The 13,909-nt window shown below is 38.7% G+C and overlaps 1 protein-coding gene across 1 annotated transcript; it reads left to right on the plus strand.

The window, feature by feature from the left end:
* Nucleotides 1-1,373: 1,373 nt before the first annotated feature.
* LOC147633552 (putative laccase-11) lies at nucleotides 1,374-8,878 on the plus strand. The gene is made up of 7 exons (XM_086805864.1): nucleotides 1,374-1,760; nucleotides 1,902-2,053; nucleotides 2,282-2,535; nucleotides 2,752-2,880; nucleotides 3,193-3,800; nucleotides 5,815-6,175; nucleotides 8,643-8,878. The coding sequence occupies exons 1-7, from the start codon at nucleotides 1,635-1,637 to the stop codon at nucleotides 8,771-8,773; spliced, it is 1,761 nt and encodes a 586-aa protein (XP_086661990.1). The 5' UTR covers nucleotides 1,374-1,634; the 3' UTR covers nucleotides 8,774-8,878.
* Nucleotides 8,879-13,909: the final 5,031 nt, after the last annotated feature.

Consider the following 13,909-nt stretch of genomic DNA (forward strand, 5'->3'; position numbering starts at 1 on the left):
GTGACTGCACCGGGCAAACTTCAAACCAAGGCAAAGGCAAAGGCAAATGTGAGAGAGTGAGACAATAGGAATATGGTTGACCAGGTGCACGTTCTAAAGACATCGGCAGGAATTCAAATTCCCACAACTTGCAACTTGCGATGATCTTGGAATGGGAGGCTCCTGCACCGAGTAGCTCTTGCATCTTGCGGTGGCTCTGCATGGAGCAGTTGCCTATAGCGAAAATTCCCACATTGAAGGGAGGCCCTGCAACCGGTAGCTCTTGCGTGGAATGGTGGCTTGCACTGAGGCGACTCCTTAACTTTGCACCAGGAGGCGGTTAGAATGCGGCAGCTTGAACCATGTGGCGCATGCAGAATAGATAAAAACGCAAAAAAACGCTTCATGTGGAGGGCTTTTAGCTCGATAAGAAAAGAATAGAAGAACGGACAATGAAAAATATTTGGTTAAAGAAACCTCCCCGGACTCCAACCTTGTGCTTTTTCTTACTGGGTAGTACGAAAAAAGATTTTCGAGTCCAACCCAAAACCCCCGCATGAAGTGTGCGATCAAATAAAATAAAATTGTGACCCAGTGGTCTTTACCATCAAATTGTGCGTTGACAAGAAACTTTGAAAGAACAGCTTTATCAAAGTAAGTGCTTTCTCGGGTCCAAAAGTAGACAATGTTATTGTTTTTCCCGAGGAGCCTTCAAAGTGTGACAGTTCGACTCCCAAAACCCAGGCTTGGACAGCTAGAAGCGTGAGAAAGGGTGCACCGTGCACGCCTCAAATTTTGAAGCGAAACAACTTTCTCTGCTTTTAACTGCAGATTAAGGGTTTCGCTAAACGGTAGAACGAATTTTCCATGCCCTTATGTGAAACAGTGAAGGGTGAAAATTAGAAGTTCGCAAGATTTGAATTCCTAGTTGGAGGGCTCCTGTGCAGCAGCTCTCGAAGAAAACCAATCAAAATGAAGCTAGTTCGTAAAAATAATCGGGATTTTTAAAGGTAATTCTTCAGAGTAATCGGATTTTATTGCTGAAAATCTCAGAATTTTAACTAAAATGTATTATCTTTGCCCCTTGAAAAAGCAGCAGGACCTGGGCTGCGGCCAATGGAGGTAGTGTCCCTAAGCTTCATGGCCTCGAAGCTACGTTATTAGCACCAAATCCAAGGGTTAATTTTTAAACATAAACGTAATGACAAGTTGGCAACTGGACCCCTAACGTGAAGATCGCAAAGTTTGAGATGTCAACGGTCACATTAGATCGAGTGGCAGCAACAGAAACTTTTGTGTCGGAAGCTGGTTCATTGTCAACGTAATAGACAGATAGTTGTTATTCACACAAAGGAGACGCAGCTGCATGTTCACACAGAATGAAAGACGACGAGAAAGCGAAGCATTAGCTTTAGAAATACATGAACGAACATGCTGTCACCCCATCCAATTGCCCATGAAAGCTGCAACTTTCTTAACAAACAGCAGCTCCTGGTGCACATGCCAGTGCTCTGCTATAGTGTATTAAGAGCTTCTATAACTGCCCACAATGGGGCGGTTGAAAGCACACGCATTGCCACCATATTTGACTAAAACACTGGCTAATCGCCCACGCTATATTGTCAAGCCCTGCAGCTCTTAATTCGACCACTAGAATGGCTAGGATGTTCCTTTTTTCTGTGATCATACCCCTAGTCTTCTTCCAGTTTGTAGCAAGAATTGGCGTAGTCTATAGTCAGAAACATCCGCAACCTACTACTCACCGTAAACTAGACTGGACGGTACCGATTTCTCACAGCTAGTCGACACATCATGTGCAACCGTTTGCAATCAATCACTTAACACGTGATCTCTAGGTTTAGTCGTTGGTTTAACAAAGTTTTTAAGTGTCTAATTGTTGGCCTGAATGTCATTTTTGCCAGATCCAATACACCGATGTCACGCGTCTCTGCCAAACCAAATCTGTCGTTTCCGTCAACGGACAATTCCCGGGTCCGACCGTCTATGTGACGGAGGGCGACACCGTCAGCATCAAGGTCACCAATCTGGTGTCTGACAATGTCACCATCCACTGGTGCGTTGGTCACTGTTTAGCTCATTAATCAATTATCGAAGTTGTTTCAAAGTAAAACGTTGGGAAATCTCCTTGATATTTTCATTGGCTCGTTAATTCTGTTCTAGAACAATTATGATGTAGCCCCAACGACGTAGAGAGTCTCAATATTTTGATGATTTGTTGTTTAATTAGGTTCTGGACTGTTGTAATTGGCGTTTCTTAGTTGGGCTTTGTGCTTCTGCTCAGGCATGGTGTCCGGCAGGTGTTGTCCGCATGGTCGGACGGGCCTGCTTTTATAACGCAGTGCCCTATTCAGACGGGCCAGTCCTACATCTACAAATTCCAAATCGTGGAGCAGAGGGGAACGCTGTTTTGGCATGCCCACATCAGTTGGTTGAGGGCCACACTTTATGGCGCCTTCATCATCCGTCCAAACAACACCGTCAATGTTCACCCTAATCTGCCACCCAATGCTGTAGAACAAATTCCGATCGTCTTAGGTGATTATTTCTGTGTTTTTCTTATTACAAAATTAGATTTTCTGTGTTTTTCTTACAAAATTAGACGAAAGCCAAACCATAATCGCACTTGTAAAGCGAGAGGCAGACAGATTATGGGCTTAATTAACAGAATAAGCAGTACTATTAGCCCATTTTCGTTTGAGCTAATGATCCCCACCATTGATATCCAAGACTCGTTAATGGTCCTTCGTTCAGGAGAATGGTGGATCCCAAACGTGGAGGACGTTATTGCACAAGCAATACAAGCCGGGGGGCGTTACAACGCATCCGATGCTCTTACCATCAATGGGCAGCCTGGGGCCTTATACACGTGCTCCTTGCAAGGTAACGTTTTAGAAGACCATAAATGAAGGGTCAAGGTTCACCGAAACGGTAAACCTGCTGCAATTTGTTTGCTTTTCAACGCATAAATATTTGCTTCCAAACGAAGTGGCACTGTGGCATTGGTCAGTGGGCAGTCTTTCTCTTAACTTGGCAGCCAAGCATTTAATGGTACCTTTTTGGCTGGCCCGTGGGTTGCCAAACCTGTCAAAAAAAAAAAGAGAAAACCTCACTTTGATTATGTTCCAGTTTACCTCTGGAAGTGTGTACACTGTATACGCGAGTGCCATTAATGTGATTGTTTTGCTGCTACAGGCACGCCACTTCTGGAAGTGAGGAAGGGTAGAACGTATCTCTTGCGGATAATCAACGCTGCTCTCAACTTCCAGTTGTATTTTGCGGTGGCGAGTCACACGCTAACGGTGATAGAGCACGACGCAGAGTACGTAGAGCCTTTCCAAGCAAGCGTGGTGCTGCTAGCTCCGGGGCAGTCAATGAACGTTCTTCTAACGGCCAATCAGCACAGTGGGTCACATGCAATCGCAGCCTCAGTGTACTCGCCGCAGAAGAGAATACCCTTTCCAAACATCCCCACAACAGCCATTCTTACGTACAAACAGTCTCCAATCAACTATGCTGTTAACTCTTCTAGCATGCCACTGCCTATTTTCCCTGCCTCAGACGACACCGCGTTTGAGGCCAGCTTCATTAACAGCCTCAAAAGCCTGTCCTCAGCGGATTATGCCAACTACCCATATGCCGTGGATGTGCCCCAGTATGTTGATGAGGATCTCTTCTTCACTGTTGGCTACTCGCTGCAGCATTGCTCCGACTGCACACGCACCTTCAGCCCAGGCGTTCGCATGGGGACATCCCTGAACAACATCGGCTTTGTCCCGCCACGAAACACGTCACTCCTGCAGGTAAACTAGTCTTTCCATCCTGATGTATAATTAGTCTTTGTGTTTTTAGACAAACAGCATGGTCAAAGTTGTCTAATTTATGGTCCTTTAATAGGATACTATACTTGGTAAATATTTCTGACCAATATTAATTATATATATTATCTCAGAACTGCATATACAACTAAATCCTTATCACCAACCAAAACAGCAACTCGAGTTAAGATTACAAACTCCACACACCTACTACTTTCCACACTTCACTTCATTCAGCAGATCACATAGCAAATTTCTTCTGGCATCCTCCAAAAAGAAAGCTGGATTGCTCTCAAGAAATCGAGTACCCCAATTGGATGTAAGCTTCCATCATAGCCTCAGTGGTGCACCCTCTAGGGGTTTGCTTTTCAAAAATGTCTCCCTTTTTGGACTAAATCTTGATTGTGGGTTTGGTCTCCATTGGGTTTTCTATAAAAGCAACAAAAGTATGATCAATTTGCTTTTCTTTAAGGTACCATCTTCTAGTTTTGGGACCAAATTTGGGTAGCTTAGGCTTCAGACTCTCATCAATACTGGCCTGCAGCATATGAATCATCTGTTAGTATACTTGAAGGTTCTCCCAAAATGAATATAGAAATCAAGTGATGCCCATTTGCAATTTCTGCATTAGCTAACTCATCCCCTCTTTTTCAAGCTTATTCACACCAATAACAAACCATCACATGCATTTATACATCACATCTGTAAACTCTTTTTGACTATGGTTTACCTATACTAAGGTTTATTGAGTCGCTCATTGAGGTAAAAGGAAAAATTAGTTGCTATTTTTAGCCTAAGGATTATTTTAGAGGGTTGTCTGACTAACTTTTTAAAGAAAAATCACTCGAGTTTTTAGTAGGTTTTAAAATCAAATTCGTCAAAAGTACACTACATACTACCGATAAAAAATATCAAAGATTCACCTAAGTTTCTAAAGTTTTAGGTTCATATTTTACCAACCCATTTGTACGTGTACTATTTTATTGGTGTCTTATTTTTCACCTTGTTGAGATGGGTGTTATTAAATTCCACATGGATGGTATGAAAAAAAACAACCTACAGTTCGTGTATTTTGCACTAGTTAAAACAAAAAGGCTGAAATTTGACCTTCTCCATCACCTTCCAACCTCGTCCTTTTACTCATTGGCGAGCATGGGGCGTGCAAGAATTTCCAAAATTTATGGATTCACTCTTTCAAGTATAATTCTTATTCTACTGCTAACATGTAAAGCCCCGTGCATTACCTCATCTCCCCAAACCCTAGGATGTAACACTACCCTACAACATGCATAAGGGCTGACCTTATCATTCATCAAAAGTAGGTGATTGCTAAATGTTCTAAATGATCAGTATAGAGGATGAACGTGAAAATCAGTAGTAGGTATTAGGATAGTTCGTGTTACATATAAAGGAGAAGGACTTTAGGTAGATTTCGGGGTGTCTCAATATGTGGCACCCCATTTGACCGGGCCCACAGCTGGTAGCCGACCCTTGGGAGGGGGGGGTTCGAATCCCACCTCCCACATGTCTATACACGTGACGTCCAGACATGTGTCTGTACATATGCTCGCACCATTTTACATGGACCAATGTTTGGACATGGCACTGGGACTTAAAAAAATTTCTAAGTCCCAAAGCTGGATGATTGGCTACCGGGGTCAACGGGGTGTCACGTATTGAGGCACCCCGAAATCTACCCAAAGCCAAGGAAAAGAACCTACTACTTCTTAGGAATATAAAGGAGAAGAACCTAGTACTTCTTAGCAGATGATTAGGATAGTTAGTGTGTTACATATGAAGGAGAAGAATCTATCACTTCTTATTAGGAAAAGATTAGGAAATAAATTGTTATACATGTGAAGGCCATATGAACCTACTATTTCGAGAATTATGGTCGATGTTATAAAAATGATGAAAGATTGGGAATACTCAACCATCAATCAAAGTCTTTGGATTCGAGGGTAAATCGTGTAGTTTTTTGTTTTTGGATTAAATACAGGCATACTACGACCATGTGAACGGCATCTACGAGACGGACTTCCCAGACCAACCTGTGTTCCAATACAACTACACTTCTGGCGGCCCAGCCAACAACTTTGCAGTCATGGCAACCAAGGTGAAGGTTCTAGAGTTCGGAGCCAACGTGCAGATTGTTCTGCAGGGCACGGGCACCCTCTTCTTTGAAACCCATCCCATGCACTTGCATGGCCAGAACTTCTACGTTGTGGGAAGCGGGTTTGGCACTTACGACTCATCGTCTGATCCTGCTAGCTTTAACCTTCAGAACCCACCTTCCTTGAACACCGTCTCTGTGCTCGCGGGTGGCTGGACAGCAATTCGTTTCAAAGCAACCAATCCAGGTAGCGTCTTTTACCCGCATTATTACGTCATTCCAACTTCATTAAATTGTCGAAAATGATTTCAATCTAAAATATATATACATGAATTCAAAAGAAGCTATTTTTTATTTGCTTCTTTTTTTTAAAAAAAAATTTACTAAAATATACTATACAAGGTAATTTTTTTAATGAATTTGCCAAAAAAATTGCAAGTTCGTATGGAAAAAGGAGTCATTTGAAATGCTCAAATAATTCAAATATAAAGGATTTTCAATATAACCCCCCTTCTTCTTTTTAGAATTTACTTTTAGTACTTACAAATCAAAATTTAGGCTAATAGCTCCCACACTTTTTATAACAAATTTCACATTTTTTAAGAGTTCAAGTTGACTTAGAAATCACCCAAGAAGCTTTAAAATGTATTTCAATTTTGAATGTACTACTTTCATGTTATTTAAACAAGTAACTGATTCATTCCAACGTCCCATGCATGCATAAAAACGTATCCAAATAGGCTTTGGAGGCTAAAAGAAGAGGGGGTATGGGGAGGTTGCCCATTTATGTGTAGGGGAGGCCTAAACAAAGCGAAGAGGGTAGCATTAAAATTTACCTTGCAGGAGAATAATCAACTTAGCCATTTGTAATAAATATAACTTGGCCATACCAATCCTTATTGTGCGGATTTTGGCACATTGAAAACTGTGAGTACACCTTGGCTAACATGTCATCATCACCTCGGCAGCTCGGCTAATTAATTGTGTCCATCAGAAAAGGCATTAAGTGAAGAATCATCTCAGAATAGTCTTCCTTAGGCATAATTAATTGTGTCCATCAGAAAAGGCATTAAGCTTTAAGGGGACAAGGGACCTAAATGTTAGGAAATTCAAAGCCTTATTACGTCTTTAATACCTTCCACATGCTCTAGCGAAAAGGGAGAGACAAGGGGGAAGCTTGATGTAAACAAAGTTACTTAAGACCAAAGATCTCATCATTTGTATTATAACATCTAAAGTTCACTATCATGCTTTTTTCAACAATTGGGACTAGCTACACATGCATTAGACATACATACATATGTGTGTTCATGTCCATACTAGTATGTTTGTGTATGAATGCGTGAGTTTAAGGATTAGGGGTGACGAGAGGAGGAAGCTAAAAAACCACGTGAAATATCACGAATTCAACTTAAAGGATCTTTTGTTTTCATCAAGTTCTAGAGAATACACAAGGAGGTTCTTAATTCAAAACAAGGGAGAACTTACACAAATAGGATCCTTATATTACATAAGCTTCAATTTTGGATATAAACTTATAGAAAATGAGTTTTCTAATACTCATTGAGCATGAATGTCATATAGGGATTATATGTCTTGAATAGAGAGAGAGAGAGAGAGAGAGAGAGAGAGAGAGAGAGTAGCATGATATGAAGTTAAATTTGGAATTATTTAAAAAGCAAAGGATTTACTCTTGGATTAATTATCAAAAAAGAACTTAAACCAACTGCTCCTAGACTTACCATGGAAAATTAGTTAGAAAACATATTGAAAAATTACACAAAAGAAGGGATAAAAAATGAGACCTAAAAAAAGTAGAACAATTACAACCTCCTATAAGAGTGAAGTTTTATTGATTGCAACATTTACATTAGCCATATGTATATCTAAACATGTTGTGTAAGTAGAACTAGTTGAATATAATCTTTCTTGTGAATTATGTTGAGCTCACAAGCATTGCCCATTAATGTCCCATGGTAATCATCATTATCATTGCCTCCACTAGTGTCCCTTCCGGGGGGGGTCACTCATAAATATGTAAGTGTAGCACGTGGGTTCAATAGAAGGGGTTTTTTAATCCCATTTTTACACATTTTTTACATATAGAAGGGTAGTACCATTTAAAGGGGCTATTTACAGATTGAATAGAAAAAGGGTGTTTTTTATTCATGAAAAATTTACAGATAAGGGGTTTTTTAATTAGGCCTTGAACGCAGGTGATATAGAGAGTTTACATATAGTGAACCCCCCGAGTATCCCTTACTATTTATTCACTATCATTTTCCACTAATGTCTCTTATTGATCACAAAATGTATGTGTTAGTCATATTATTTTAAGAGTCTTTGGTTTTACTAACTAGACACCAGGTCATGCTTTTTCTTGGGGAAAATTTCCACCCAAAAATATGAGTTTTTTTGGGGAAAAATTGAGCTTGACAAATAAAGAGGAAATCTATATTAGCTTGTCTAGGGTATTGATATAGTACTAACACGGGCACTCCCACACTATTTACACCCTACAAATAAGCATGCATGAATGTGTGCATGCATGCACACATGCACCATTTCTTTGACCTCTCCCTTCCTTGCTACATAAAAAACTATGCAAAAAAGCACTTCAAAATTATGTTACTCTCAATTTACCCATTTTCTCTTCCTCAAATTTCCCATGCCATATATGTTTCCCACTAATATTCTTGGTTACTTCTATGCAGGTGTTTGGTATATGCATTGCCACATAGAAATACATACATCACTTGGTATGTCTATGGTATTTATAGTCAAGAATGGAAATCAAACTGGTCAGACATTGGGACCTCCTCCATACGAACCTTTACCTTGTTGAAACTTTCAAATTTGATTGAAAATTATACTACATTCTTATGAGATGCTGGTGGGCACTTAGGAAACCTACAATGTCTCCTTGATTCTGTAATAAGAGAGTAATATTTTGAAGGCCTTTCAAGCTTGCTTCACATTTCCTTAAGCTATATAGACTACTTTACTAATGAATTGATCTCAACCATGTATAGCACATGTTTAAATTAAAATGGCCCATTACACCAATCATTAAACAAGATGTTAGCTAAAATTATTTTTTTATATTTTTTGTAATAATGTTTTTTAATCTTATTTATTTAATAAAGGATGTATTAAAACCTCTCTCTCTCTCTCTCTCTCTCTCTCTCTCTCTCTCTCTCTCTCTCTATGTGTGTGTGTGTGTGTGTGTGTGTGTGTGTGTGTGTGTGTGTGTGTATGCATGGGGGGGTAAGAATTATACCAAACTAAAAGTGGATTCTCAATTCTTATAGTCATCCAGTTAGCTTTCTTTCAGAACTTGGAGGATTTGCGACACCTTTGATTACTTGTATCTAATGTTCAGCATCTATCCCATTTTGATATAGTGAATTACATAACTCAAAATTCATAAAGTCTATATAAATAATAGAGTTTTAATTGATATGACTAGATTACTTTGCAATGTTTTTTAAATTGGTGTGAAACTGAGTAACATCTAGGCTGCTTACTTTCGATGTATATTTCAAATTTATTGAAATTGTTAAATATTAACATTATAAACAAACTTATATATACTAGTAACCAGTATCTCACTCCTAGTGATTCTAATAAGATGTAATGTTATCAGCTATGTGCATACTAGGACCACATTTAGTAACTAAGTAGATCCCTAGATTTATGTTTGAGTTAAAATCTCGGGGGGTGCACTATATGGAAGCCCCTCCTACAACGTGCGTTCAAGGGGTATTTAAAAAACCCCTTATCTGTGAATTTTGAGCTAATAAAACTACCCCTTTTTCTTTACAGACTTACGGGTTTTTTTCCAAAGTACAATTAAAATACCCCTCTTGTAATTGTATTTCTGTAAATTTACCCAATATTTTGGATTAAAAAAACCCCACCTGATGATCGCACGTGGTAGACTTACATTTTTTGAGGTGCACCCCCCGAGGTTAAAATTCATGCTATTTATGTTCAAATTAGCTAGCTCCTTACTCTTGTTTTTCTCAATTCTAAATTTTCCTTGCTTCTAGAATGAGGGAGCCTCCTTCATGTCGGTGTAAATAAAAAAAGAGCAAGAAAGAAAAGAGACAGAGAGAGAGAGAGAGAGAGAGAGAGAGAGAGAGAGAGAGAGAGAGAGAGAGAGAGAGCAGCAATTAGTCTCATGTGTAAGTACATCTTCATTCACAAATGCGGGGGTTCACCTAAAAATATGTAAGTATACCACATGAGTTCAAATGAAGGGGGTTTTTTAATTCAAAAATTTAAAGTAAATTTACATAAATACATTTACAAATTGGATTTTTTAAATCAATGTACCTTGTAAGTCCATAAAGAAAAAGGGGTCATTTTATTTAGAAAAATTCCCAAGTAAAGGGTTTTTTAAATACCCCTTGAACGCACGTGATACATAGGATTTCTTGGTAGTGCACCCCTTGATATTGCAAAGCTCCATGCCCCTTGTGCACAACTTAAAGTTGTGTAGGTACATCTGCAAAGTCATAACTGTATCCAAGAAATGAACTCACAATAACTCTTATACATGAGCAGCTCAGAATGGTGGGCCACTCATTATTGCCTTCTGTCAATGTGTTTTTGGGTTTAAGTAGTGGGATGAAGATGAAGATGTAACAGTATGAGTTTTTTTTAAGAAGACTGCATAAAAGGATGAGATGTGAGACTCTCAGGTATTACTGGACCAAGTAGCTGCCTCTTGAGTTAAGAATGACATTGGAACATACATTAAAAAGGGTGGTACCTTGCTAGTAATTAGTGCAGTCTAGTTTCTCTAGGTAGAAATTGCTACATGGAGGAGGTGATAGCCAACAAGGGCTAGCTAGTTGTTGCTAGGTTACACTAGACAAGCCTAGATGGCTTAGGTGTAGCCAATGTTAGGTGCTCGTGTATATAGCTAACTTAAGTCCTAGTGTGAAGTTGTCATATGGCCATGGAAGTGTGGTTTTGTTTCATGGATTACATAGGCTAGGAGGTGAAGCAAAGATTGGGTTGAGCTTCTAGAATGAGGAAGCCTACTTCATGTCAGTGTAAATAAAAAAAGAGAAAGATAGAAAAGAAGAGACATAGAGTAAGAAAGAGATTGCATAGCCTAAGTGGTGAAGCAAAGGTTGGATTGAACTTCTAGAATGAGGGAGCCTACTTCATGCTAGTGTAAATAATAAAAGAGAGATAGAGAGAGAGAGAGAGAGAGAGAGAGAGAGAGAGAAACAATTAGTCTCCTATGTAAATACATTTTCATCTCACAAAGCTCCATCTTAGCCCCTTGTGCACCTCCAACAAGGTCAAAAAGTTGTGTAGGCACATTTCCAAGACAATGGAAGCAGCACACATTTCCAAGACAATGGAAGCAGCACACATCCATAGATGTATCCAAGGAATGAACTTGCGCGGTGACTCTTACATAAGCAACCATTAAAAAAGAGAATGGTGGGCCTCTCATTATTGCCATGTGTTAATGTGTTTTTCTATTTTCAAGCAGTGGGATGAAGATGAAGATGAAGATGAAGATGTAAGAGTAGGAGTTTTTTTATAAAGGCTTCATGAAAGAATGAGATGTGAGACTTTCAGGTAATAATTTTGGGCCAAAGAGGTGCCTCTTGAGTTAAGAATGGCATTAGCACGGACATTAAAAAGGGTGGTTCCTTGCTTAGTGTAGCCTAATTTCTCAAGGCAGAAATTGCTACATAGAGGAGGTGATAACCAACAAGGGGTACTTGCCAGGTTACACTAGAGAAGCCTAGATGGCTTAGGTGTAGCCTATGTTGTGTGGTGTCATAGATAGCTGATTAAAGTCCTAATGTGAAGTTATCATGTGGCCACAAAAGTGTGGTTTTGTTTTGTAGATTGTATAGACTAGGGGGTGAAGCAAAGTTTGGGTTGATCTTCTTCATCATAGGAAGTGCTTCTCTTCTATCTATCTAATGGGTAAGGTATTAGCTAGCAATGCATTAGAAAGCAAATTCTCCCTCTCTATACCTTAGAAGGGACTTTCGACATAAACCTATATAGTTAAGTTAAGTCTATCTAGAAAATTTGTCAAAATTTGCTAGATATCAACACAGTGTTTTCTTGTTTAGTCTTGGAATCACAATTTCCTATATATTATTCTAGCAAATTACAATATCTTTCTAGGAAATAAGCAGTTTCTATATAGAAAATGATAATAGGAAAATGACTTTTATATTTAGTCTATATAGGAATTGTGAATGTCTAGATAGAAAATCCATCTTACAACTACCAAATAAGTTTCGCCTACATAGAAAATTGTAATTTCTATATAACATTGTAAAGTTTCTATATAGTAAATTGTAATATTAAACATATACAAAACCTACCTGGCATCTACAGTAGAAAAGTGTTCTAGATATGTAGAAAAATATAATATCTACATATGGATTTTAACTTTCATCTAGTAAACTAATCACCTATATATAGAAATCATTGCAACACCTATATAGAGAACTCACATATGCTTATATATGATCATTGTAAAACGAATGGTCTCTACAACTAAAGCTTTCTAGGTCCATAAAATAAATCAAGTATATTAGTGTTGAGGAATCAATCAATCTATATAAATGAATTCTCATTAGGAGAGAGAAAATGTGCACGTGTTTGTGTGTGTGTGTGTGTGTGTGTGTGTGAGAGAGAGAGAGAGAGAGAGAGAGAGAGAGAGGGGGGGGGGAGAGCAAGATATAATTAGAGAGAGATAGTGAGAGGAAGAGGCAAAGAGAGTGAGATTAAAGAGAGAGAGGATAAGCAAGATGGTAGAGAGGTAGTGTGAGAAAGTTATGGTGGTGTACATGTGTATTTGTGTGTACGAGAGATAGAGACACACAGAAAAAGTCAAGACAATGTGTGAGAAAGAGAAAAAGGTAGAGGGAAAAGGAAAGGAGATACTATGGAGGTATACCTATGTAGAGATAGAACTCATCCACACTGCACCCCACAAGTTATACGTGTGCTCTCTATCTCTTACGTAACCCAAATAGAATCACATTATATGGTTATTCATTTTCATATATAATTCATTTGGCGTTGGTCATAGTATAATCTTTACAATGCCATGTGGTCCAACCGAAGGCACTTTCGTACTTAACTTATAGATACAAGAGAAATACACAAGACTGTGGAGTTATGGCTGCAAGTTTTGAGCAAGAGAGTGGACAAATGTTTGATTATTGTGGCATGATTCAAAACATTCTAAAGGTTGGATTCAGGACATTTCACATTTATATATTGGATGTAAAATGTTTCAACGATGTGGTGTGTCAAGGACTTGAAGCAACCATGAAAAAGCATCCAAATGGATTTATGCCAATTGAATCTACAAAGTATCTTTTATTATATAGTTCCTTGTGCATGTTTAATAAACACTTTATGTGTTTTTTTGTGTTAGGTTGTGTTTCAACCGGACCTACATAAACAAGAATTGATGGTATATGACAGAAGTTACTCCTCTTTCAAAAACTATTTTTCAAGTGGCGAACGTTGAAGAGCTCATGAATTAAGTGGGAGTTGAAAATGAGCATGTGGAGAAATCAAGTGCAAGATTCCAAGAGAGAGATACCACCAACCAATAAAGATGAAGGTGTGCCTTTCCAAGATGAGGATCAAGCAATCAAATCCAAACATACCAATGATGATGACCTAGATAATGATGATGATGTGGAGTCCACCACTATAGCTAGAAGTGGCATAGATTCTTTAATGTCGATCTTGCAATGGAAGGAGATATGGATCTTGAGATAGACCAATTAGCATGTATGGATTTAGTTGAAGATGTGACTGATGTTGGGCCAAAATCACCCTTATACATAGCAATATTAATTTCATATTTTTCATATGAGTTATTCTTTCTAAATATGATCACATCGATCTGGGTCCTTCTCAAAAATGAATATCCACCACGGTTGGTCTCTCTTAGACACCTATATTACCTCCC

Source organism: Cibotium barometz, chromosome 12 (genome assembly GCF_041138505.1).
Source record: "Cibotium barometz isolate CiBa-2024 chromosome 12, ASM4113850v1, whole genome shotgun sequence".
Lineage (NCBI taxonomy): Eukaryota > Viridiplantae > Streptophyta > Polypodiopsida > Cyatheales > Cibotiaceae > Cibotium > Cibotium barometz.

Excerpts from the sequence above, each read along its gene's own strand:
- LOC147633552 (XM_086805864.1), top strand. The coding sequence starts at position 1,635 with ATGGCTAGGATGTTCCTTTTTTCTGTGATCATACCCCTAGTCTTCTTC. Across the intron at positions 1,761-1,901 it reads ACCGTAAACTAGACTGGACG|ATCCAATACACCGATGTCAC; the intron begins GTACCGATTTCT and ends CATTTTTGCCAG. Across the intron at positions 2,536-2,751 it reads ACAAATTCCGATCGTCTTAG|GAGAATGGTGGATCCCAAAC; the intron begins GTGATTATTTCT and ends TCCTTCGTTCAG.